Source organism: Trachinotus anak, unplaced genomic scaffold, assembly GCF_046630095.1.
Source record: "Trachinotus anak isolate AG129_WGS33_773 ecotype Australia unplaced genomic scaffold, CSIRO_AGI_Tana_v1 ptg000010l, whole genome shotgun sequence".
Taxonomy (NCBI): domain Eukaryota; kingdom Metazoa; phylum Chordata; class Actinopteri; order Carangiformes; family Carangidae; genus Trachinotus; species Trachinotus anak.
The window spans coordinates 5,291,939-5,319,353 of NW_027273861.1; the positions used below are offsets into that span (position 1 = coordinate 5,291,939).

General features: G+C 39.0%; 1 protein-coding gene across 1 annotated transcript in view; it reads right to left on the reverse strand.

Moving 5' to 3' along the window:
- LOC139626682 (gamma-aminobutyric acid receptor subunit gamma-3) overlaps positions 1–27,415 on the reverse strand; it is a 57,741-nt gene extending 30,326 nt beyond the window's left edge. Inside the window, exons 1-3 of the mRNA XM_071487114.1 lie at positions 27,280–27,415; positions 26,918–27,063; positions 7,304–7,371 (exon numbers count right to left, since the gene is read on the reverse strand). Coding sequence (XP_071343215.1) covers positions 7,304–7,371; positions 26,918–27,063; positions 27,280–27,332 — 267 coding nt within the window. The 5' untranslated portion in view covers positions 27,333–27,415. The remainder of the gene's footprint in view (positions 1–7,303; positions 7,372–26,917; positions 27,064–27,279) is intronic.

Consider the following 27,415-nt stretch of genomic DNA (forward strand, 5'->3'; position numbering starts at 1 on the left):
ACACCTGAGACTAGCTGCCTCACAAGGTTTAGTTCTGAGGTAAATGGTCCAACAAAGAACAGGATCTCTATACCTTATATAATTTTTTTTTTAATACCTTTAGAAGAATGCAGGTAACACAAAAGTTGAAATAAAGCTCTTTTGAGTGGCTGCAGGATGTGTTCTATATAAAAGGAGCATCAGGATGTACAGTACTGTGGCCCTACATGCAATTATTAGATAACTGCTGAATCAAACAGTTCTTTCTTGTGAATTGTTCATTTTTTGCTGTTATTACATACAGTATCTGCTTCCCCAACGGCTCAATTATTACTGCTTCTGAAAATCTCTGAGGGCTTTGATGGTAGGTGGCAGATCAGGGGTAGTACGGCACGTCCGCTCATCTCTCAGGTCTGGATGGAAATCACAACAGTATCACAAGTAAAACAGGAAAGATATTTTCATCAGTTCATTACTGATTGAGCCACACTAGCAGCACATTAACAGTCCGCTGAGATCTGTTCTGTTTGTGGCGTTACCTAGAGCCTCATTATATGATCCTCATGCTGATGACTTCATTACCCAAATCTTCCAGCCAGAGAAAATGAAAAAATTAGATGCACTACTCTGGCTGATTAAGTGAAGAACATACTTTTCCTTTTTGTAGTCGAACCAGCTGACCAGCATACTGAAGAAAGGGTTTTATGGTGTGAATAAAAAATTATCACAGCCATTTGATATCACAGCAGGTAAGAGCCAAACAATTACAGTGGGCTGCAAATTGCAGGGACATAAAAAATTAATATTGTGCTGGGAGCTGAAGAAACCCACAGTACCAAGGATGTTGCATTAGCCCTGCCTACAGTTCACTTATGCAGTGGGAAATGAACTGGCATGGATTCTGCATTTCTCTGGGTTTCCAGTGTCTGATAGCCTCTGAGTGGGAAGCTCTCTCCACATGGTGAGAGCAGCATCAGGGACCCCACTGGCACAGGCTTTTGTTTTGGCAGGAATTTCCTGGATTATCCGAGGTTGCCTTGGACACCGCGTGACCCACAAGTGTAAAAATAGCTTCTTTATAATTACAAAGATGATGCTCTCTCCAGCTTAACATAATGCTAACTGCTTATTAAAACATAGCTCTGCTTATTGTTTCTTCTGAATGGGTTACCCCCCCAAACAAGTAACATTAGCATAAAAAAATTTGGCATTAAAAAAACCGATCAGCTATAATCATCTTATACCGTAGGTAATTCCTGCTGTTAACTAACTAGAACTTCTCTGGATTTTATAACAATGTCAAAATGCAATAATAAGTATATCTGGTAACTTATCATCAAAGCACTGACAGCCATAAACATACAGTAACAGTGTGAGACGTCTGTGTGTCTACATCACCAGCCTCTGTGCAAAATGATCTACTACCCTCCAGTACTTTGCACCATGTAATCTCTTGCACATTCACCCAGTCATTTTGCACAGTGCACATATTTGTATTTTATATGTATATTTTCTATATTTCTTTAAATTTTTATTGTAAATATTTTGTATTGTATTATTTTTTCTATCTATATTTACACTATCTGCTTGTTTATCCTTGTTTATATTTCTTTTCTTCTTACCATGTTTATTGTTATGCATCAAAACACCAAAGCAAATTCTTCGTATGTTGAAAACCTACTTAGTGATAAACCAGATTCTGATTCTGATCCTGATCCTGGGCTCTGACCAGACCAAGCCGAGCATCATACATCGTCATGCATCATCATTTCTGGTGAGTGCACAACAGCAGTGTTTAATTTGGGACAACAATAACCTGTGGAAATTCATGCACTACACCAGTGAGTATACTTGTGCACCATGTAATACTTATTATGAGAGTGTACTTACTGAAGTATCTGATCTGTCTTGTTTGGAAATAATTTTGGAAATTTAGAAACGCCTCAACCTCAACCACGTATTTGGCATTTTTATACTGCAATTTACCAGTATGTCAGTGTGGATATATCTGCAATTAGCTAAAATCTACCAATACATTTGTCTCGCTTAAGAATATACAGCACTACAATGTGAAAGTTATGCTTGAGGAAATATTTAAGGTTTATTTGCATGTGAACTCGGCAATCAGTTTAAATTCTGAGTAACCTGTCGCACCAACTGGTTTGTTTCACACCATCTGGGTAGGGTTCGTTAGAAAAAGAAAAGGGCAGATGCTTTAAAAAATAAAATAAAAAACTTAACAGATGATTGGATGAACCATCTGTCCATCACCGTCTCACTTCAACCAATCAGATCCTGTGTCCTTCCTATTTTTTAACTATTGGTAAATCAAACTTTTGCTGAAGCCATGCAGGAGAAAAAATGTCTTTTCTATCGAGAAAAGCCTTCAGTGTCATTCACTGCTCTCCTTATGATAAGGAAATACTCTCCAGTACTGATATAACTGCTGCTAAAGCAGCATCTGAACTTTCCTTTTAAGATTACTTTGCTTCTTTGTTAATTCCTTATGACCACTTGATCTAACGTAACGTTAAAAAACGTAAACACAATTTAAATTTTTAAGCCCTTCATTTGGAAACATTTGAATGAAAAAAGCTGATGTCAGTGGTTGGTTCAGGCCACTTAATATGATGCCTTTTGGAAATTCAAATGAAATGAACTTATTAATGTTCATTAGCCAACTGTGCCTTGAATGCAGATATTCAAGGCACATCCAATTGAAGACTCTAGTAAAGACCCAGAACATACTAGAAAGATTACATGGAAAGATCAATTGTTGGGTTGGTAGCTCACTCGCTGCTTTAGCCATTCAGGCTAAAGACCAGTGCAAATGTCAGTGATTTAATATGAAGGAAGTCGTACTCCAGCAGTCACTCCACTCAAACCATTCAGGCGTTATGCATCGGGAGTCTAACCTTTGTGAGAAAAAACCTGGCACAATACTTCGGTTGGCTAATGAACATTAATAAGTTCATTTCATTTGAATTTTTAAGTTGAAATTTCTCCATGTGTGTGAGAACAGGTTTTTCTTTGCTTATACTTTTGATGTGAAAATTGACTAATTTTCTCTAAAGAGGAGAGAATTAATTACTGTCTGTCTCTCTGAGAAGTCATGACACCCTGAATTATAGCCACACTGCATTGTAATTAGAAACAATACAAGTTTGACAACTGATATGACTGTACATGAATTCTTCTTCGACAATGGGCCTTAAAATTAGCACAAAAGAAGGTGCTTGAGTGCGCTGTAGTAGCACTGAATATGCAGGAAAAAATGCAGTAACAACGGTCTCTCATGTATGTATGTATGTATGTATGAATATTTCAGAAATGCCATCATAAACCATGGGGCTTTGCTTTGCTCTGTGGATACAATGACCCATATAAGGCTGGTGTGACAGGATTAAAAACATACAGAGACTTTACGTTTTATCTAGAGCACGAGTGAGCAGGCATGTAAAATGTTTCTCCCCTGTCATTAGAGAGATCATGTTTGACTCATTCAGTGGTCACTTACTGGCTGTTGTTGGTTGGTCACACAGCACAGGTTTTTACTTTTTCAGAGACTCTGAAAGGATTCAGTCTGAACAATCAGCAAGTGTCCTACAAGAGCTCCTCCGGAGCTGGCACTCATTCACGTTAAAACATTTTTTAATTTTTTTAAATAAAGTTGCTGAAGTGGTCTGAAAACTTGTGAACTGTAGAAACAAAGACACTCCCACACGCTCCCGCACACACTGCTGGTACAGCCACACAGGTGCCCTCACTTACTTTAGCTGATTAGGGCTCGTCAAGGCTGTGGGTGTGGGTGTGTGAGTGTGCACATGTTGCTTGATTGACAACAGTACTGTCGCAAATGTGGATAAACTTACCTCTGTATGTTACACCCGAAACGGTGTCCCAACTCACAACAAATATCTTGTAATAATGAGAATATTATACTTGTTTTCAGTGCTTACATAGATGTTTATCATGCTCTGTTGCACTCATTATTACCTACACAATATAGAAATGTATGCAATTCAACACTGATTGGTCCCATGTCAATCATGTCCCATGTATGTGTATGAGTCATAGGCAAGCATCATAGGCTATGATGCTGGCAGCTCTGCTTGTAGCAGGATCCTACAGGTTAATTGTGAAGAGACTGAAGAGTCTGTCTTTTCTAAAAAGCTCCAGGAGGTTTATTTCTTCCTTTGTAAGGTACTTGGCAACAGAAATGTTGTGTTCATGGAAATCATGGCGTTGAAAGATTAGCTTGGTAGCTGTGCTAAGTGCTGAAATAATTGTCCCCCATCCCTATAATGAGTACATAAGCACATATATGTGTGCGTGTATGAATATACAGTAGCCTACACTTAACGGTCCCAGTTTAGGGGTCTGAAAATATGATCGCCCTTTAGAAACATGCAAATGTTAACATGCTAACACTGGCATTAAGCTGAAAGTGTGGCTAAGCCTGCTTCATCACTACGTGTTTGATGTCCTGAATATGTCAGCCTTATGAACATTTTCAACCTCATCAGCCCACACTTGAAGGAACATTTCAACATTTTGGGAAGCATTTGCTTATTTGCCTTTAGATGAGAGACGTGTTACCAGTGGAGCAGTAGCATAGCTGCAGTTAGCTTAGCATATCTGGAAGCAAGGGGAACAAGCTAGCTAGAATTTAAGTTTAAAAGTACAACACTATCTTTTTGTTTATTCTGTAGACAAACAGAAACAGACAGCAGTTAAAGGTTTTATAGGGAGTTACATAGCAAAATTATTTCTTGACAAAAACATTTCACAGGTTCAATGATCAGTGTTTTTTTTTTTAACTTTAGACAGCTGTTTGCCCAGCTTCACGTCATTATGCTAAGCTAAGCTAACTGTCTCCTGGTTTCAACTAAACCCACAGACAGAGTAACGTATCAGTCTTCTCATCTAACTCTTACTAAGAAAGTCAGTTGGTGTATTTCCCCAAATGCTAAAATCTTGATGACCAGAATAGACTATATTCACACAGCAGCCACTTTCCTCTGACGTCGCACTCAGGGTGGGAAACCAAAAGAATAATGTCGTACTGTTGTGTACCAGGTTGTAACTCATATAAAATGAAGGAAATCTGACAATCATTATCATTTCACAGCTTCCCGATTGAGCAGCAACTGAAAAGACAATGGATAGTGAAAGTCCATCCGGCTGTATTTCAAGGTAAAACAGGTTTTCCCTGGCAGTGGTGTACTGCTATCCTCAACTCTGACTAAAATCAAAATTGTCAAAACTGTGATATGTCACTTGCTTCCCCACTCTGTACTCTCTATGTAACTTTAGTTAATGTTTAACGTTTGCACAAGCCAGTGAACTGATTAGTCACAAGTAGGATTTTGGAGCTAGGGCATTTTTACTTGAAAAATGACTTAATCATTAATTGATCAGTAATATAGTTGCTGTCAATCAACTAAAATTGAGTATCACATTGTTGCTCTAAATTCATTTTTAAGTAAAGAGAAAATGTTTTACAGAGCACTAGCCTGTTTAAAGTTCTTGATTTAATACATCAACACACAGTTTCTTAATATGAATTTCATTTAGTTAGATTTCTGATGTAGAAGTGGAGCAAAGAGGTAGACAGGGAACAGAAGGTCTTTAATTCACTGCCTGTCATATTTGTTCTACAACATGTCTGATGGTCCTCTTGAGACATGATCTTGTGCAGATAATAATTATGAGACCAGAATTATGACACAAGCAATTAGAGTCTAGTCATTAAGAAAATAAATTAAGAGTCCTCATACCTTAAAACTCAGACCTCATACTCTAACATCAACACCAGTGATCCTGGTGAGGCATCCACGAAAATGTCTTATCCATCTGGCTCTGCCGTTCTTTCCACCTGACTTTGAATCTGTTTCCGCTCTCAACTTAAGATCTCTCTCTGCCCGTCCATCTGACCATCGCTCTGAATCCTTTTCAAAAACCCATAAATCTCCATAAAGTCTCCTGCCTCTTTCCTTACATGTTTATATCCATCCTGTCCTCTCTTATCCCTCTCTGATTGCCCTCTCCGCTTCCTTTCTGCTCCTTAGCCACTTAGTTAAAGCCTGTCTTGCTACAGACTCGTAAAGTCATGTGAGCTGCGATTTAAAAGAGGAGACAACCTTTACCAGACCCTGATAGTAAGTAAGTAAGTAAATTTTATTTATAAAGCGCTTTCTGAAACCAGAGTTACAGGCTGCTGTACTGTGCAAACATTAAAGAAAAATACATAAAAGAGACAGGATAAGGATAAAGTTTTAAGATACAGGTGAGTTTTTAACAGCAATGTCTCACCAGCATGAGATCTCTCAATTTCAGATTCATTGACCTCACAGCCACAGTCAAACACAGATCAGGAAACATTTACATGTGTGAGCAGCAGTTTAGACAACTATTACTCAGATTGCTGTCTGATGAGATATAGAACATAAATATGAACAGAAAATAAATATGAGACTAAATTTGAGGTGAACTAACCAACATCTGTAAACAACCGGAACAAAATACAGAAACACATTACTCTAAAATATTATAATAACAAACCAGACACTGACAAACTACCCTCTAGACTCACACAATTCCCTTCTTTGCTCTCAAATGTGAGTGCAGATTTGCTGAAAGTAGTGTGACTAACATTGATTTTCTGTTATGATACTAACGCATATTTTTCTGGTAGTGAACATCTTCTTTAAGACATAAAAATAAATAAATAAAATAACAGAAACAAAGGAAGAAAGACAGAAAAATTGCTACAATCTATCTTGGTTACAGTCCATTCATTTCTGTGTCCTTGGGTCGTACAAGGACACAGCTGCACACATGGCCATGCCAGAGCATCATTATTGATAATACAACTGGATAGTGGTACCAAAGACTTTTTAAAGTACAGCCATGGTGACTTTATAAATTGATGTAAATCCAGACTAAGGTCAGGATTAACAGGAGTTTTATTGCTATAATAACATAAAATAAATGTTTTTTTTTATCTGAATGTGTCTACTGGTCTTCAGTGTTTACATTACCATTATACTGTATATTACATGTGCATTGCTATCATGCATTTTTCTGGTCCAATCCCAAAATCATCTGAGAGATGCTGCTCTGAAAAAAAATCTGGTTCTTGGACATCTAAGACTCAATTTTCTCAGAAATAACACATAACCCTGCACTGTGATGCACCTCTGCTCCCACGATGGTTGTTGCTCATGCTCGGCTCACAGGCAACACACAAACATGTAGAAACAGGCCATTTATGTGTAAACAACATAGAACCAGGATATCAGAAGTAAATGGGCTGACTTACCATATTTATCGATGACACTGGTCCGATGCTGTTCACAAATATGTCGACATCTATAACAGTTGGCTTAACTGTGGAAAAAAAGAGCAAAATAATTATTGATCAGGCACCGTACACCTGCTTTTTCTGTAAATCAAAGAGAGACAAAGTGAAGCTGATTCAAAGCCACTTTATTGTACAGAGTCTCTTGGAAGAGCAGGACGCTGCTGAGGGAAGCTGTCCTCCGGGAGTTGTAGTTGTTAAAAATGATCACACATTAGTCTAATCACATAAACTGCAGCCAACAAAGTGTTCTCTTTAATGCAGCAATTTGCATCCATGCATTCACAAATGCACTGAGCAGCAGGCCACAGAAAACACAAGAACACAACAAGTACACAACGTACTGTTCATGTCAGATGAAAAGATGCAGAGGAGCATCAGAGGAAGCTCAGAGCAGTCCACTGGTTCTTAATCCCACCTCTCCCTGCTGGTTTTTATCCAGACAGCCACTCATGAACTGAACTCTACCTGGGGTGCTACGTGAATGTAATTAACTGATAAACCAGCAGTGCCTCTATTCGTGGTTGGACCAAGGTGAAGCACTGTGGTGGTGTACATCCTATACCCAAACCCAGTGTTTCCTACATAACCTGAAGGTAGGAGATCTTTAGCTGCTCAGTGCTCCACTATGTTCACCAGCTGGTCACTAACTGTGTCTCTCTGCTGTTTAGTGCTGAACAGGTGGTGTACAGTGGGTTTTTAGAGCTTTTTCACTAAAAACAGCTGCCTGTCGCCATGAGAGCGGTGAGACCGAACCTGAACAGTCCAGTTGTCTGGCTAAAGCTGAGGGGAGCTTCAGACTCAGGTGATAATTCTCGATAAGTTCGTGACTATAAACGATCCCATTCACATGGTCACTTTGCTATTTCATACATTGTTGTTGTAAAAATATTGATTATTGCTGCTTTACAAATCTATAAATATCAAGTTAAACCTGCATTCAGTGATAAATCAGTTTAACAGCTCCAACTCCAACTGTGCTCACAAGCTAAGACCGCTAGTGACATCATAAACATCACGTGTGGTCATTTTGTTTTTTCTGATTAATATAAAAATATTGATGAGTGCAGCTTTAAGACAAAACAGGGATTTCATGTATTTCAGGAGGGTTCCTGTCATAACGTCATAAAATGTCCTGTTTATGAGAGATAGATATTGGACTTACAAAGGCAACGGCTGACAACAGTTTATTCAAGGTGAATCATTCCACTATCACTAGTTTGAGACAGTGTCAATGCTGTGTCCTCCTGACCATTGTTGTGGGCTGCCAGAGCAGCTGTGTCACACTTAGACAATAATTACCTCCACCAGACTGAGGAGAAAGGTCTGCCACAGTCTTTCATCCAGATTTCATAGCCTGCATCACCACACACCAGCCCACACAGGTCATACACACCAGGTTGTAAGAAGACATTTCCTCCTTCTTACTACTGTTGACAGTGTAATTCTTCCTCCCAGTTCAGGCAGCTTCACTCGTGGTGGGACACCCCCGGCTTCCCCCAGCTCTTAAGGATTTTATGCTCGCTGTAAAAATGTCATTTAAAGCTTGAACTTTGAAGCCGGCCAAGTGACAGGTGTGACATACTGCTGCCATGAGCATCCACATTAGCATGGTAAAGAGCCCCTCCATCATTTTACATTACCTGTCTTTAGAGTGTTAGTGTCTCAGCCAATTAAATCCACAGCGAGAATTTTTCCACCTGACAGTCTCTATTCCAGCGTTCAGTTCACGTGCTGACAGATGGCTCACTGGAGAGCACTTCTGGAGAGTCCCTGCTGAGGCAGATTTTTAAAAGCCCTATATTCATAACCACACAACACCTGGTGAGCAAATTGAGCAGATCTACTGTATAAGCCACTGAAAATAAAACAAGGAAAACAGCCTCAGACATCTGAATGTGATATTTGACAAAATCATTCGAAAGCGTTTTATGATATCTCATTTATACATCTCTGTAAAACCTGCCCCAATCAGCGCCCGTTTCATGCCATATAACCACCAGATGGAACAGGGCTGCAAACACTTCACACTCCTACGAGTGAGTTAACAACTCATTGTGTGTAAGCCGACGAGTAACAATGTCAGCTCCTGCAGCAGGATGTGTTTTGACCTGCAGAGCAGCCACCAAGACAAGAAATTAATTGAAGACAATCAACCCTGCTGGTTGGTCCTCAGCACACTGCTGCTCTGCTCCTCACGCCTCTCCTCCTCTGACCTGATCTTCTTTCCCAAACAGGGAGTACTCATATGCAGACAGCCTGCTGGTGTCAGCCATGCTTCAATTAATAAAGATCAATGACAGCCACAGGAATCTCAAAAGGTTTCATCAGGTCACTCCCCAACACTAAGTTCTCTGCCTATAATAAGGTGGTACATTGTCAGAGTTTCATTATGTAAAAAACAGTAAAAGAAATAAATGCAATATTTTTGTTCCCATTGGAAAGATAAAGCGACTCATTACGCTCTTTTCAAAAGAGATATCACCATCACTGAAAAGGATCATTCTAATGTAGATCACACAGTACACACAGCTGGGTAACCCTGTTTCCTATTAATTAGACTGATATGCACCTTATTGCATTAATATTTATATTCAACAAGAAGAAGTGCAATGTCCCTCAGTGCAATTCAAAAGTAAGATGGTGGAGGCTGGTGAAGTGGAAGGACGCACAAGGATTTTGATGGCATTCATGTTCTGCTTTCATGCGCAGATTACATTCAAATTGATTCTCAGCTTGCATGTATGGTCTTCACATTGTGTCTCCTTTTAGATTAATATGCACTTAAAAATTATAAATAATAATCTGTCCAGCTGTACAGTTATACAAAGATGACCAGGCGGAGCATCTAGATCCACAAGTTGTAAATTGAATGTACAGAGAAAAGATCAGCAGGATATCCATGTTCTGAATCTACCATGTGGTCATGAGGCTCATGGTCAATGTCTATACAAATGTATTTCCAGGCATATAAGCACAGTGTGCCATGTGCGAGAGAGTCAGGTAAAGTGGAATATAAACAAGAGTGCTTATTTTCTCTTCAGCTATATTTGTCTCATATATTTTAAGTGCCAGCTGCATGAAAGTGCTTTGTGGAGCACGATGTCCAGAGCAGCTTTCTCCAAGTCAGAAAATAACGTGGCTGATGTTCAGGTTTTTCAAGGTTGATGTCATGTCATGGTTTCTAATTTATATTATCTTGATTACTGTTAGATAATTGACAATAATGCACAATTTACTAATATTAATGATGCAACAATCACATAAATACACACATTAGCTAAAATCAAATGCACAGCTTCGGCTAACGTTAGATAACCTGTTAGCGAGATGACTTTGTCTGTGCAACGCTTTCATTAGAGGGGCTGCAATGCATGATGGTCTGGTTGGATCACTGTGAGTACATCTTTTGTACACTACATTTTGGTGAGCACTACACGGTGGATAAAATTTACAGTTGAAAAAACAGCTCTACCAAATTGTTGATTCACTATGCAGTGACTATTTAGTGGGTGAGTAGATGTTCCAAACAGAGCCTGTGTGTTCTCTGCTCTTAGCATGCCCTGATAACTAGCTTCCTATCTACAGTGGTAGCGCAACATTACTTGAAAAAAAAAAAAAAGAGAATATCATTGGCTAACTAAATTGTTCAAGGGGTAACAGGCTAGGTTACAAGGGCTTAAAGTGTCTTGCTCATCATTGTTACCTTTACCGAACACATGACTCACACAAACATATTTTTGTTTTTCTTTCTTTCTTTTAGAAAATGTTATCAACCATCTCATGGAGATACAATCAATTAGCTAGCTAGAGCTGATAAAACATGCTCAAGTTGTCATTTTAGCCCATAGACTGTATATAAAAATGGACATAGACACCGAGTCTGAAGCCAATGCAGAAGAGCCTTAAACCTGCATCTATCTAATGTCCATCAGAGGGCGACTCCATTGGTTGCAAAAAAAAGTCAGATTGTATTGAAGTCTATGGGAAAATGTTTCTACTTCTCACTTGTTTTATTACCTCAGTAAATGTTTTCCTAATATGTTTATGGTCTCAATGATGTTCATATTTTAAATTATGGTCCATTTAGAGGAAAATGGAAGATAAAGCAGGGTATGAATTAGGGTGTGGCCACCGTGTGACTGACAGACTGTAACACACACAGCGACCTGCCTGACAATCAGGATGGAGGACAGAGCAGGTCAGATCCACCCCTCACCCCTCCACAGTGCCACCTTCTTCTCCAAATACAGTTTTTCAAAAACCCAAAATGGCGACGGCCAAAATACAAACCTGAGGCCTCAAAACAGCAGTCAACAAACCAATTGTTGACGTCACGCCACTTGTTTCAGCCACCTCAAATGACAATGCAAACTGAACATGTGCCATGCTTGACTGTAAAGTGTGGTAGGTGATGGTAACTTCAGGGCGAAGGGCACCAAACCAACTCATCACCAGCACGCTCGTGTTGTCGTTCTGCTACAACACCAAAAAGACAGACGACGCACATTTCATGGTCAGAAGAGTATCATACTGTATCACTGCTTGTCTCAGCCTTGGAAAACAAGCTCTGAGGTGTGGGCTGTGAAAGACTAAACAGGTATTTCAGTTGTTAATTATATCCCTTTGAAGATTTGCACCTTTGGCAATGAAGCTGCATTACATTACTTTCTTCATTATACAATGCTAATTGTGTTGGAGGCTATAATTCTGCACCTGCCTACAGTGCCACTTAGCAGCAGTTAGGTTGGGACTAGTCATTCAGTAAATGGGGACAGCTCATTAAGTTTGGGGAAATAGATGAACTAGAAATTAATTAGCAGTGAATCATTCTGAATGGTCATCTGCTAAACACACTGTTTCTCCTCAGATACCAATACAATGAAAATATGTTTTCCGAAAATGGGTGTTTTTAAATAACGACAGAGACAAGAGAATAACAGAGAATGAACTCTCTCAGTGGACGGTAATATCTGCTCTGTATTGAAAAACAAGTACTTGGAGACATGTATAAAATCATCCAGTGAGGGGGAGAGGGAAGCCATAACCTTTTGTAAGATTTATTTGTCATTAGGGTGGGCAGAGGATGATGAACAGGTCCATGGAGACGTTAGCTAATCTCTCTCCAGGTTTGCTCTGGAGCCTGGTCCTGTCTGCTGAATGGGCGTACATAAGGCGCTGGTGAAGAGCAGGGACAGGCCGCGGAGTCGTCTCTGTGTTTGACAGTCTAACAGTGATATTTATGGAAAACAAGAACACGTGACCATGGCTGCATATTTGCCTTTTTATGTTAAAATAGAATTAGAAATGTTCTTGTCAGGCTACATTAGCCTGTCATTGTTATTCAAAGAGACAAACTTTGAGAATGAAAAGAACAAAACAATGTACTGAAAGTATGTGCCCTTACAAATGGCAACTCTGTTTACAAAGATCTTAAATATCTAATATTTAGTTTAGAGTTGAGTTAGTTTGTTCCATTAGTTTAGTTAGAGTTCATTAAACTTCCAGTGATGTGACGAGTGAAACTGATCAATTGGTTTGACCTCTGGAGCAGAGTGCACCAGCTGGGCGTAAAAAAGCAGGTCTCAACTTTCTTAGCTGATTTGAATTTACACCAAACGTGAGTGACCGGCTGTAGCTGCGCCTGATCTTATGATGCACGTTCATGTGAATACAGTGATTGTGGTGATTGTTGCTAAGCAACACACTTCTCTCTAACTTCTACCTTCAAACAGGCTCCTTCAAACAAGCCAGAAGATATGGATAAAGAAAATCAAAAGAAAAGAAAAATACATTTTACTGATAAGGAAATGAGAAAACTTATAGTGTTGTATGCATAGCATAGCCCAACATACAGTTGTCCGATGTACACTGATTATATCACAACACAGTATTGTGAGAGGCTCCGTTTGGATTAAATCCACCGTTATCAGCACCTGCAGGACAGTGCAAAGCGTCTCTGTCCAGTGCTGAAGTCGAGGGGAGCGCTCATCTACCAGAGTGAAACCTCATCAGCTCACTCTCCGAACAGACGCCCTGTGTTATCCTGAGTGGTTTGGATCTTCCCACCACATCCCCTCCTCTCCTCAGCCCAGACAGTAATCCATCTTTGATTTTCGATAAATCCTCATTACCAATCACAAAAAGGTACGAGACAGTGGGTAGGTGCTGCCTATGTGGCATATTGGTGATGGCTGGTCAGTGCTGGAATAAAGAAGGCTCTCCTCTTTGAATGCTAAACAGAGCTCGATTGATTGGTTTAAATCAATACCACAATATATTTTTCTGATAGATCACTAGCCTATATAAATTATGATTATGCAAAATTACAAAATCACACATAAAATGATCAGTTTAATTCATAGAACTGCCCTCTAATCCTCACACTAGGAGAAAAAGTTAAGTTAAAAGTAACTTTTGAATTGCAATTTCCTCAGATTTATCAATTTGGGCACCGGAAAAAAAAGAAAAAAGAAAAATGATTATGAAAAAAATGATGACGATTACATTAACACAATACAATTCCAAGACTCAGAGGAAATATATATATATATAACATACTGTAGATAAGCCTGCCCTAAAGTCAGGAAACTAATTTTATTAATTTGCTAAGTCAAAGTTTCTAAATCAACCTTTTTGAGTCTAAATTATAAAACAAGCCAACATTTCACAATATTACTGTTAACTAAATGGAAATTACTATCTCATATTGTTAGTCTGATTTTTGTAACTCAAAATGTTGATTTAGTAACAAATAAACTGTCTTATAATCTCTTAGTCTAATTCTGTCTTTTCTCATAATTGTGAATTCATGATTCAAATATTTGATTTATTACATCGAAATTTGGACTAATTATTACATAATAATAATTATAATATTCTTTCACATAATTTTGACTTAGTTAGCCATGATATTGACTAAATAAGTCAACATTTTCATTTTGCATACATTTCATCAGTCTTTTCTTGGCAGAAAAGAGCTTCCGTACAAATGTATACGAATAAAATGCAGTAATGTTACATTTTCTTAAAAGCAAAGCAGTTTCATCACCGTCTCAAACTAGGCCTTGTTTCTTGTCTTTCCTGATTTTTGGAGTAATTTGTCTACTGCGCATTTTGTCTACTCATTAATCATATAAGCAGGAATCCCCACGTCTATGTGGGAGAGTCGTATTCTTGGTTTGCGTCTACACTGAGCCACAGCGTGATGACTGATGGCGTAAAGACTAACTTCACCTCTCACTGTCCAGGTTCGTTACAAGAGGAAATGCCACGGACTCTGAAATATTCAAAGAGCAGAACAGATTACCTCCCTCCGGCAAACCGTACCACAGACCATCATCTGTCACCCAGTACGGAGCAGGACACCAGAGCTAGTTAATGTGTGAATGTGTGGGAAAATAACTGCACTGTGGCTGCAAATAAGACTGGAGTTAGATCTGTTGAGGTTGTTATTCAGAGTATTTACTTCCTACTTTTCATCTGTATCTTTTTGCGAGTATAAATGGAGTACTGTGGTGTAAGTTTAAATGTATTGTGAGAGTTTCAGGTTATGTACAGGTTATGCAACATTTATTTATGGCTGTCAATTGTGATTGGATGAGAGTTGATGGACACGATTAAATAGATAAAAGTGTGATACTAAGAAAAACACAATCTGATTCTCTTTTAATTTATTTTTTGGGACATTTTTGCCTTTATTTTACATTTTTAAGAGAAAGAAACATGGAGAGAGAGTAATTAAATTACAAATATATAATATAAAGTGTCTTACATGGTATGCACCTTAAAGTGACAGTTTGGGTTATATGACACGGGCTCATGTGAGGTAGTTATATATAATCAGTGTATTACCTGCAGTATAGGTTTGTGAATGATAAACCGATGCGACCGGATATTCGGTTCAACAAGTGAGAGATACGGCTGCATCGGTAGCAGCCTCCTCAATCGATACGAATTATCAATGAATTCCTAGATGAATCAGTTATGGAGTCATGGATCAGGTATCGCGAGACTTTGAATCGGTTGGCAGCATTACATATGCGCCAGGTCTCTAAAACAACGCGAGAGCTGAGGCTGCCCGCGAAACGCCGCAGCTGCCTGGCTGGTATTAGCATGAGTGATAAACAAGGGACGACACAGAAAATGGAGGAGGTGGAGAACGAAAGCGCCAGCCTGACTGAAGGTGATAATGCACCGAGAAAGATTTTCAACGCATCAGGGAAACAAAAATCCAAGGTGTGGACCGAAGGAAGGGAAGCTCGAACAAAGTTTGTTGTTACTACTCTGTGCTACTTTTCCCTCTGGAGTTCCCATCCAACGATTCAGCCAGACTTTTTTTTGGCCCATGTCTAAAAATAAATACATTGACATGTGATTTTGTTGTTCTGGTTTTTTTTTTGCCAGTGCCAGTCTTTTACATATTTAAAAAGAAACTATTGTACTGTCACTTTCATAGACTTGGCTTCTTTATTATATAAAATATCTACAACAAATATTAACCATAGAATCGAATCGTATCGTTCTTACACTGTATGGAATTGATTCGTATCGAATCGGTCTGTAATAAAAGGATATTGTTTTTGAATCGAATTGTAACCTGTGTATCTAGATGCATATCGAATCGTTTATCACAGAGAGATGTGCAACCCTACTGCAGTATATTCGGATCGGTGCCCTCTCAATTTGGAGATGGAGACAAAAGTACTGGCAGAGAAGCTGAGTGATGTGCTTCTGCGGACGGGGTCATCCACAAAAATGTGTTTTGGCTGCTTTAAAAAATGCCCACATAAAAAAGCCAACATCACTGCTTTATCTTGCCGTCAGACAGCCCCTTCCTTTGGAACTACATTTTCTCAACCATTGAACTACTGTATGACTACACACAAGCACACACAACCCCACATCGAATAACCCAGATGATCACTGTAACTGCAACCATAGGTAAATCTACCAGGTGAACATCAAACTTGCGCATGAATTATTCCTCGATGCTCAGACTTCTCACCTGATTGTGACAGACTGAGCTGATTGTCTCCAGCATGTTGCTTTGTTTGTTGTGTTTCACTGACACACAGCTCTGATTAATCACAATGAACTTAAACACACTGTGTTAAACCCAATCAATCAGTCACTGTTATCTGCAGAGCCTATTCTGACGGATCCTGACAGCATCTTTTGTAAGTAACATAGTTACTAGGTGACGCTCCAAACAAAAGTCTAAACTAAAGGTGCCAATTGAAACAACATGGTCTTTTGGTGAGTTTTTCTACTTTTGTAATTTTCTGTTTTTTTGGGGGGGTTTTTTGTTTGTTTTTTTAAATTATTATTCTGTTTTGCTATACTGCTTTGAAAGCCTATTATCTCACTGTGATGGTGTCAGCTTTAAACTGTCCGTGTCTTGACATTATGCACAATAGAAAAAAGAACACAGCTGGCAATTATAAAGGGATTTTCTTAAAGTCTATTACAGAGCTTCACATGTAGTCATGGAACTGGAGTTACACTGAGATAACTTTCCTGTTCAAAGTTATAACCAACCCCTTGAAAATAGAGGAGGACAGGACTTTTTTACTGCTGTCAACTGAATGATTTGTTAACATATAAGGTCTGTATTTACATTGAAATAAAACTATACACAGTAACAGATCAAAGATCACACAAGAAAGTGAACTTTAGGAAATTACTTGTTAATGGAAAAGAGAGAAAAAAGAAACAATATTTTTGCATTTTTCATTCAACATCAACATGTTCATATTCAGGTTTCCTGCCTGTCCTGTGTTGCAGTTTCCACCTTCATCTGCTATAACAGTAAAATACTGCTAAACCAGTGATACACAATCTGTTATAATCTGTTATAATATTTACAATCTATTAATATCAGGCTGGTGATATTAGAAAACAGGTTTTCATTTTAAATCACCTCCATGTGCGTCTGAATGGGTGATCAATGTATTTACATTCTGTAACTACTTTTCTTTATGCTACAGTAGTTTACATTGTTAGTGCCGGGGTTTGAAACTGCTTACCCATGAAGGATTCGAAAAAACATGATAATCTACTGTTACTGTTTGTAATTCAGTCTCGTTGACATCAGCCTTACCGTTCCTTTCTGTGTATAAGTATTTTTGTGTGTAAGTATTTTTGAAAAATTTTCAAGAATTTTTATACCAAAATAATAAGTGAGGAGATTTTCAGCCAAAAGAAATCTAATTAAATAAGTGATGCTGTGTAACTTATAGCTCAAAAAGGCCACAAATAACAATTACAGGATAATACTCAATGCTAAAACCTAGCGTAACAGTAGAAGTAGAACAGAGTGGTGGTAGAAAAGAGTCATAAAGTCAGTGAACTGACTCAGTAATATCTGTCTAAATAGCTAACATTAGACAGCATTGGCCACCATGCCACGGAGAGGGACAATAACAGACTGCAGCGTATCATCCACTCTGCTGAGAAGGTGATTGGCTGCAATCTTCCGTCCCTCCAGGACCTGTACGCCTCAAGGACTCTGAGGCGTGCAGGGAAGATTGTAGCTGACTCCTCCCACCCTGGACACAAACTCTTTGAGACACTCCCCTCTGGCAGGAGGCTGCGGTCCTTCAGGACCAAAACCTCTCGCCACAAAAATAGCTTCTTCCCATCTGCTATTAGCCTCATCAACAAGGCTAGAGAGCCCCACTGTTGCTGATCAATTGCACCAATCACCAGAAAAAATTCCTTGTATGTGAAAACATACTTGGCAATAAAACTGATTCTGATTCTGATTCTGATTCTGATTCTGATAAGCTACTGCTCATACCAGACCAAGTGCAGCTGTAGCTAAACACATGAGTGTCTTGAATTGTACATCAGAGTCCATATTTCCAGCTAACTAATTTAACTTTGTTCTGTTATTTTACCACAGGGACATATGAGATATACAGTATATTGAGTTCAGACTGTCTGTCAATGCCAGCATTAAAGTATCACTTTACATTCAAGCCATGTGGTCGAAGTACAGCTTGTTGCTGAAAAACAAGCCATTACACGCTTTAAAAAGTCATATTCACTAATGTTCAATAGAACAAGGTCAAATGACTTTAGTGCACCATCTGCTATTAATGGGCCAGCATCACAACAAATGACTTTCTAATTTACTTATCTGTAGTTTGCAGTCAGGGGAATTGAAAAAAAATGCTAATTGCCCACATCCTAATAATAGTTGCTTCTTTGAAATTATCCATAGAAATTAATTTAGTCCACTTTGGCAGGGAAAGCAGGGAGGAAAACAGATCTGTGATACACTGTAGAATAATACTTTTCCATGTGAAGGAAAGTGTGTGAAGACATTTTGGGAAAGTGAGGCTTTTACTATCCCACTGCACAAGCCAGAGAAAAGTGAAAAAGGTGAAATATTCATGGGGTGCAGCAGTGAGTGACTGAGTTCAGACACTGAGGTTAAAAAGACTCAGTGTAGAAAACAGCTTCTCAGGTTAGCTGTTAACATGACAAATGTTACTCGTGGTCACTAATTAACGTTAATTCAGTCAGTAACTTGATCTCAGGCCTAAGGTAAGCTTGGCTTTTGTTGGTTTGTGTGCTCTCTGTTAACACTCGTCAAAGATAGTTTGTGAGGGAAGAAACTTCACTCTGTGACATCCCTATACAAGCACACATGAACTGAACAGGTCATACAATCAGAGTGAGACCTCTTCCTTCTAGTGGATCATGTCACTATCCGCTTTATAACCATCACCTTCAGTATTTGTTTGGATTAACCATCACGATGTTTGTCATAATTATATAATTATTTAATAAAGACAGCAAATAATATTGAAAACCTCGTGTACCTTTTGTATTCAAATAATTTTGCTTGTAAATGTCTCCTCGTATCTCTTTGTTAAGGAAAAAAATTATCTGATCAATTTTGATTGCACCACTATAATTCTTTATGTGCTCACAGCCTCAAAGAGCTGTTTGAGGGTTGAGACCTGGTTTTAGGTTCAGGTTTAGGCTAGTCAGACTCACTAGATGTAGGCTGTGGGTATAAGATACATATTGATATATTGAAATCATCTGAATTTATGATTTAGCTAATATACTCACCAACAGCCAGGGTAGTGCCTGTAAAGTTAGCTAGCAAGCAGCTGTTGACTGATTCAATCCAATGACTGGTAAAAAATACATCTATTTAAACTTTTCCCTAAATTACCTCAGACTTTATGTGATGCAGTACTGTCTTGGTGTATTTGCGTATTTGCGAGGACCTGCCAGCAAGCTGTGACTGGGTGGCCATGAGTGACAGTAACCATAGCAACCGCACAAAGAGAAGACGCACTCCATTGCAGTCACTAGTCAGCACACGGTTCGGTTTGTCATTTGCTAGGTAATAGTTTAAAATAAATAAACAAATAAATAATTGTATATAAAATCCCTTTTGTCCTGAAGACGTCCTGAAACGTCTCTGTTTGCCCTGAATACATCCCCTGGACGACAGCACACCGTTAGTCTAAAGCTCTAAATAATCTTTTTAACCAACATAGGAGAGAAATCCTTACAGCCCCTGCAATCTGTATTTTTATATTAAAAATCTATTAAAAATATACAAAAAAAAAGTTATTGCAAGTTCAAACAACTTCATAGGATGTGGCTGAAAGCTCCTGGCCAGTTACTAAATGGTCTTTTTCGAGTGCTGTATCCAAGGACCTTTGATGATCAATGAGAAACTGTCAATAAATTTTAAACGATACAAAGCTACCTAGAAATTCTTCTCTGTAGCATATCATTCTTGTCCCCCAGTCAGTATTAGTACTCACTTGTGTCCTCCGCTTGGTGCACTCGCTCGTTTTCGTTGGCAAACACATGGCTAACATAATGAAGAATAGAGTCCAGACGGTGAAAAAACAAATTTGCATGACATTAATGAGTTATTTAAAAGTAAATTTAGAGTTTATCACAGATTTGCTTTTTTTTTAGGTAACAGAGGACATCGGTGTGCAGGGATAAGATGCATTGTCCCCTTTGTGTTTCCTTCAGTGAGTCCTTTTCTTTTTATCATGTGAGGAGGCTACCAACAGATTCATCAACATAAATGCTTGGGTGGTGCACTGACCATATGTCACCAGATGTTGTTAGGAAATCTTTAACTTATTACACTGAATTATCTTTCTTTGTATTAGAAGAGACAGGAGAGGATTTAGAGCACAGAGTATAAGCACCAAAAAGTCGCCACAGGGTGAGTGGAAGCACAGAAAAACACCGCTTGTGTTAGGAAGCGTGAGGAGTTATTGGAGTCTAAGTGACACAGGGAGAAACGGACACCTAGCATCAGCTCTCATTGAGACCAGCTCTCTCAGGATGCCATAGATAGGTCTTTTCCACGGCTCGGTGAGAGTGAGGGCAGCAATGTTTGCCCCTCAGTGGCATCCTGTGTACCAATAATATTTGTTCTTTTATGTCATGTCTCTGTCCGGCAAAAACAATATCCAATACTCAAGTAATACAGAAGCCAAAGACCATTTGCTAACACCATGTGAAAAAGACTGACCCTACCTGATAACCTGATGCTGAAGGTTGCACCTGCTTTCCAGTCCAGCTCCTGTTATGACCACGACAGCTTTTATTCACTCCGTCCATATTTCCCTGCTAACTGTTTCAAACACTAAGGTATTTAACATCAGGGGCTGTACCCGCTGCCAACCTTTTGGTATTTCTTAATACCTTTTAAGCATGCATATTTGTTAGATTACTGTATGATTCATGTGTGGTTATTTCATTAGTTGCACATTTGTTTGGTAGTGTAATACTAAAGTACAATATAAACTGAAATGATAACAGCCTTAAAGGGGCTATTTGTGGGTTTTCTCTGCTGCCTAATGTGGTTTCTTGCCAGGAGTGGGTGCTGGTGATTGTCACTTAACAAGAGCTTCGGCCATCGTTGCGTTTCCAAGATGAGGGGTGATAATAACTGAGCAGCACCACATCTTCAGGGCAGATTGGAGGCTACGCTGATTCACTTTTGGAAAGTGGAAAGCAAGCTGGATGCTAACCCCAGCTGGAGACAGCTCTTGGTGAGCAAAGGAATGAAGTTTGATGCTGAACTGGCAACGTTTCTCCAAGAAAGGAGAGTAAACAGCTGTTACTGTTAACGCTGACTCTGAAGCAGTAGCAAAACATACAAATAGCTCCTTTAAAGGAGTAGTCAGATATGGGAACCAACCTAATTTGCTTTCTCATTGAGAGATGAGAAGACTGATATCACTCTTTATAAGAACGGTAAATTTGAATCTGTAGCCTGCTACCAGTTAGCTCAGTTTAGCGCTGGACTGCTAAGCAATGGAAACAAGGGGAAACAGCTAGCCTAGCTTGGTCCAAAATTTAAAAAATTGGCCCTAAAAACACCTTTAAAGGTTAATTATTACACCTTATAGTTTGTTTATTTAATGCATACACCAACAGAAATGTAAAGGCAAGAGAAGTGGTGGTTTTATTGTCTGCCTGTCATTCCAAAGCAACCAGCGGACACTCCAGGAAGTCACTGATTGGGTCTCAATTCAGAGGCTACATCCTTTGAAGGTTACATTTGAAGAAAATTGCATCACAGCGTCGACAAGACTGTCCCATTTCAAAGGCTCTCTCAAATGTGGCCGTGAAATGATCCCAAGATTTATTGCATGCCAGTGATGACTCGCTTTTGAAAAGGAAAAATAAAATAGCGACTAAAGATAAATAGGAAATCCTCTGTGGATCATACTGTCTCATTTTGGACCAGCCTTCACTGTTACAATGTACACGATGTCCTTTGAAGGATGTGGCCCCTGAACTGAAACACAGGAACTATGCCAGGGACACGAAGAAGACACCTTTACTCTGTCTCATTTCAAATAATTTGGTTAGTACAATTCAATGTAGTACACACTGTACACTGTGTATCACTGTGAACTTGGATCTGGTAGTGTCCTATCTGGAGATTTTGAGCCAGACTGAAAGTTGTGGCAATTTTCATCAGACAGGAAAGTAACCATTTATATTTCAAATATGTGCTAAATGCTGTATCCAAATAACGCTGGTTTGGAAATTTGCTCCTGAGAGGACTGGCCAGTCAATGTGCGCCGTCGTCCCAGTAGAAAGTGTTATATCTGTGATTGGCAATTTACCATTGGCTCTGTTGTCTGTAATGTTTTGATAAATGATAAAATTCCTTCTGGAAGATGAAATTTGGTCTCAGAGTTGAAATATAATATTTGTTGCTGCTTGTTTGTCTGAGAAGATGAAGCTGAATACATAGTAAGGACGGTTTAACAACAGTGCTGCTTCTGTGGGTTTTTTTTTACAGATTTACCACCACATTCCAATAAAGAAAAAAAATATATACATGCAAAAATGAATCAAGGCAGTGTGGTCCATATAAAATTTCATTTGATATTTTAAAATACAGCTTGGATATTTGTTTTGTGGAGATTTGAGTTCATTCTTAATTGTCAAATTGTGTCTGTATGGTCAGGTACATTGTGTAGAATTGCCATCACTAGTGCCAAGATCAGCTGCCGACAAGATCAGAGCCAAAAACCTGATTAGTAAGTCAGTGGGTGTGGTTTTTTATTGACATTTGGCCAGAAGTAACAAAAATTGCTTGCTGTTAATGATAAATATGAACACATCTCCTCCATTCTTCGTTACTTCCCCCCTTGAAGACATTTTCCTGAAATGATAAATGGCAAATGTTGTGCTGTGAAAGATGATAGATGAATATAAGTCAGGAAAAATTATGAAACATGGCGCTGTTTTCACCCTATCACAACCGTTTTAATTAAATCAGCTTTAAATTAATCAAATTACTTGATAATTTATCACTCCATTTATTATTTCATGTCCATTTTTTCTGCTCCATTTTCCAGTAAAAATGTATTTTCATCACCTACAACTTTATTAATTTTTGTTACTTCAAACCCTCATATAGTTGCAAAGTATTCACTTAAATGTAAGTTTTAAAATCCTGATGACATTATTAACAGCTAGTTAGTCAGATGAAAAGACAAAGACTTATGGTCACAGGTTGAAGCTGAGGTAACAATCATGTCCGAGGCACTGCAGACTCTGAAGGACAACAGTGTGTAAGCGTCAGCTGGACAGCTTCTTACAGTGACCTGCTGATACGTGTGCTGTTATACTTCAGTTCCTCAGGTGGATGAAAACCTGACCTCCAGCTCCACTCTGAGCCCTGGTTACTGTGGCCTATGACCCATTTGTGCTTCAACAGTTTCATGGGAAGAAAATGACACAGAACTTGGTATTTTCTATAAAGCTAGAAGCTACATTTATCTCACAAAAAACAAGTCATGGAAATATTTTATATAAAGCCAAACTCCCATCTCCCATTATACCTCACATACCAGGATATGAATGTAAACATCAGAGACCACCTTCCAAACACTCTGCGAGCACAACAGACACTAAGACTAGAATCAGAAGCAGAGCCTTGTAAGAAGAGCTGAGTAGTGATACTGGCTCATCAGATCCAACAAACAGCACACTGTCTGATCATCTCATGTATGAAAATACAAAAAGCACAAGAGTCATTGAATTATATTACACAACTCCTCACATCTCTCTCCTCCACTCAAAGCTTCACTCTTAAAATGTAATTTATATTCATGGGGATATGCTGATGAGTTATGTACATCCTGACCTTTGGTACTGTAGGTCAGTGGATAAATAACACACATCTGAAAAAGGGAATAGTTTTCTCTTAGCTTGAGGCCAGAAATCAAAAACAGTGATCACAGCCCTAGTAAAATGTTATACCTCCCCAACCAACCTTCCATGTAATGGTGTTGGTACTGTCTGCCTCTTAACTCTCGACCTTGGCGCGTCATGTTCCTCAAAAATCCTGTTTTTGATACAGTATCTTCCCATTGATTTATTTTTATTCTTTGCCTTTACTTTTGGAGCAAATAAAGACAAATTAAACAAATAAAAAACAAAAAAAAAATTCCCGTACACTTCCTATAAAAATGTATTGGAACTATTCATCCTTATTAGTTATTTCTGACAGGTCTACAGTATGTCTACTAAGTCTATGTCTAAGTTTTCTCTTCCACTGAAAATGATTCCTTGCTGGGAGTTGGTGGTAGTGATTGTGGCTTGACAAGAGCTTTGGCCATTGTTGTTATTATAAAAAAAAAGGTTATAATACGCCCTCTGAGCAGCACTACATCTGCAGGGCAGGTTGACGGCTACAGTGAGTCGCTTTCAGAAAGTGACGACTCGGGGCGCCTCGGTGGCTCACCTGGTAGAGTACATACCATTAAGCCAGTGGCCCTGGGTTCGAATCCGACCCGCCGCCCTTTGCTGCATGTCATCCCCTCTCTCTCCCTGACTTTCCTGTCACTCTCTCACTGACCTATCCAATAAAGGCACTAAAAGGCCAAAAAAAAAAGAAAGTGACGACTCAAGTCAGGGCTAGCTGGTTAGCATGCTAAGTTCAGTAGAAGGCAACAACTGATAGAAACAAGTGTTTACATTTGTGTTGCGTTCCACCTCTGGAGACAGCTCTTGGTGAGTGAAGGAATGAAGTTTGATACTGAACTCACAACATTTCTTCTAGACTGGTAAGTAAACAGACGATAATGCTAACGCTGGCTATGTAGCGATAGCAACACTTACCAACAGCTACTCTAACTGTCTGTAGCATTAACTCTTAGCCACATTATTTTAACCCAGCATGTTTTACAGTTTTACAGTTGACACATGTAAGTATGAGTATGATTGATTTACAGACCATTTAGGCCTAAACCATAATTACAATCACGTGTAAGAGTATCTGCTAATATAATTAAATGAACCTTCTCCACAGCTAACATTACTGTAGTTGTTTGCTCCACTAAGGTGGTCATGTTATTGCACGTGTCTGTTCTATATTTGTTTTTGTTCTTTTACTTGTTTGTTTATTTGTCAGCAGGATTATACAAAAAGTACTGAACTGATTTACACCAGACCTGGGGGAGGGTTGTGGCACGGACCAGGAAGGAACCTATAAAATTTATGGTGCCAATCTAGTTAAATTTTAGACTCTTTCGTCGGTTCAGACATATTTATGGTGCTGAGGTCTGTGAGTTTGTACAATTTGGTTCAGATCCCCTGCTATACAATACTGTGTCTGTTGAGCAATTACATGTAGTTAATAGTAAAATATACAGTATATTACACTGTCTTTTGTGTCCACTATTTATAACTTCCTGTTTTATCATTCATGAATCATTTATGTTATCAGATTGCTTCCTTTTCCCTTATGTTTTTCTATTATAAGAGCCAGACAGACGTGTAGGATTGTTTGGCCTTGGCAGAGATATGTGCTATTCTAAGTGACATTCTAGCTGTAGATGTAGTGAAGACATAACAAAGTATTAGCATGTTTTAGAATGAGAGCCTCTCACTATGATATCAGCTAGTTTGATAAACTGACAAGTGTACCTTTAATAAACCTACAAGTTTCTATAATATCTAATGTTCCTTGTTTTACAGTAGGAGTAACAGTGTTGGCATGGCAGATATATGGCAGCTGAAATGGTGTCACAGATGCTGGCTGGATCAGACGAAGACAACAGACTATCACCCAGTGATCACAGTATTTCCTCCAGATTACTAAGGACTACGACAGATCCCATGAAGAGCCGACTGGAAGGGTACCCCAGCCCCCACCCCTCCAACTAACAGCCCAGTTCACTGTAGCAGTGGGGAGGTTTTCAGTGCCAAAGGTGAGAAACCAAAAGAAGCCAAAAAAAGGTAAAATGAAATGAGTATCAAATTTATCAGACACCATAATGTAATTGTGAAAAATGCAATATACCACTGCAGTGAACCAGCCAGGAGGCACTCTAAAATATAATGTCTTCTTCTTCTTTTGTTTTTAAACATGATTAGAAATGACAAACAAACATTTCTTCATCTCAAACAAGTAGTGTATAGAATCCAAAGGCTGCAAATTATAGAAACATGAACAATTTGCTATGAAGAAAAACTGCTGATTTTGACCCCTGATGCTGCTTCCAGTGACATGCACATCTAAGGGTTAACCTGCTTACAGAAATAATGAGCTGTCTTACACAGTAGCATCACAGCTTGTCACAACCACATTACAAAAACCACAGTGATGTCACCTACATCAGTGTAGTATTATAACCAAACTCATAGTGATAAATGACAGCTGCTATAAGACTTCATAAAGCCTTCCAGGACCTCGATTATTACATCACTGCACCATTCATGTATGTAATGCACTTTTTTCTTATACAAGTAGCATTTTTACAAAGTGTTACCCAAGCTGATTAGGTATTAGTACTGGTCCAATTACAAGCTCCTGAGGATTGACAGGCGCCACATATCTGCTCAGTTATCACATTATAATACCCACTGAACCTGCAGCTTTTACACAGGCCACTTCAAGGCATATGACTAATTGATCTCAATATAATCAGCACGTTATCAGTGCAAAATCAATATTTGACTAATATCTCATTAAATGTTATTGAAAGTCTGCAGCTAGTGAGGTGAATAAATATTCTCCAAAACATGAGGGACAAAGGTGACAGTTACCTCCGATATCCGGCCGCAGTTTCTTATCATATTCTTTCAGTAAATTGTTGAGTATTTCCGTGGCGTCGGTTTCGTGGGATTTAGGGGCCAGCATTTGGTTCACAGTGGCATCCTCGTAGTCCCCCTCGTACTCGAGTGTTGGAGAGCTGTACAGGTAAAACGAAAACAGCAGAGTCACTGACTCAGGGTGAGACCCGGCGGTCCCCTGCAGAGCGATGTGCACTGCGAGTCCCTCAGATCAACTTACAGCCAAACACAAAGTTTCCTTCCGATTACAACTAACAAGCATCACTGCAGGCAGCACTGTGCCCCCCCCCACCCCCTCTGTGTGCAGATGTGATAAACAAAAGTGCGCCACTTACCAGGTGTGAATGAGTGACAGAAGTAAGACACAGGACAGTAATCTGGATGACATGTTTCTCGCAGGGTGACAACAAGTGGAGATGTGTGAGGGGACGCTGCGTGTCGGTGTCTGGACACGATGGTCACAGCTGCTCA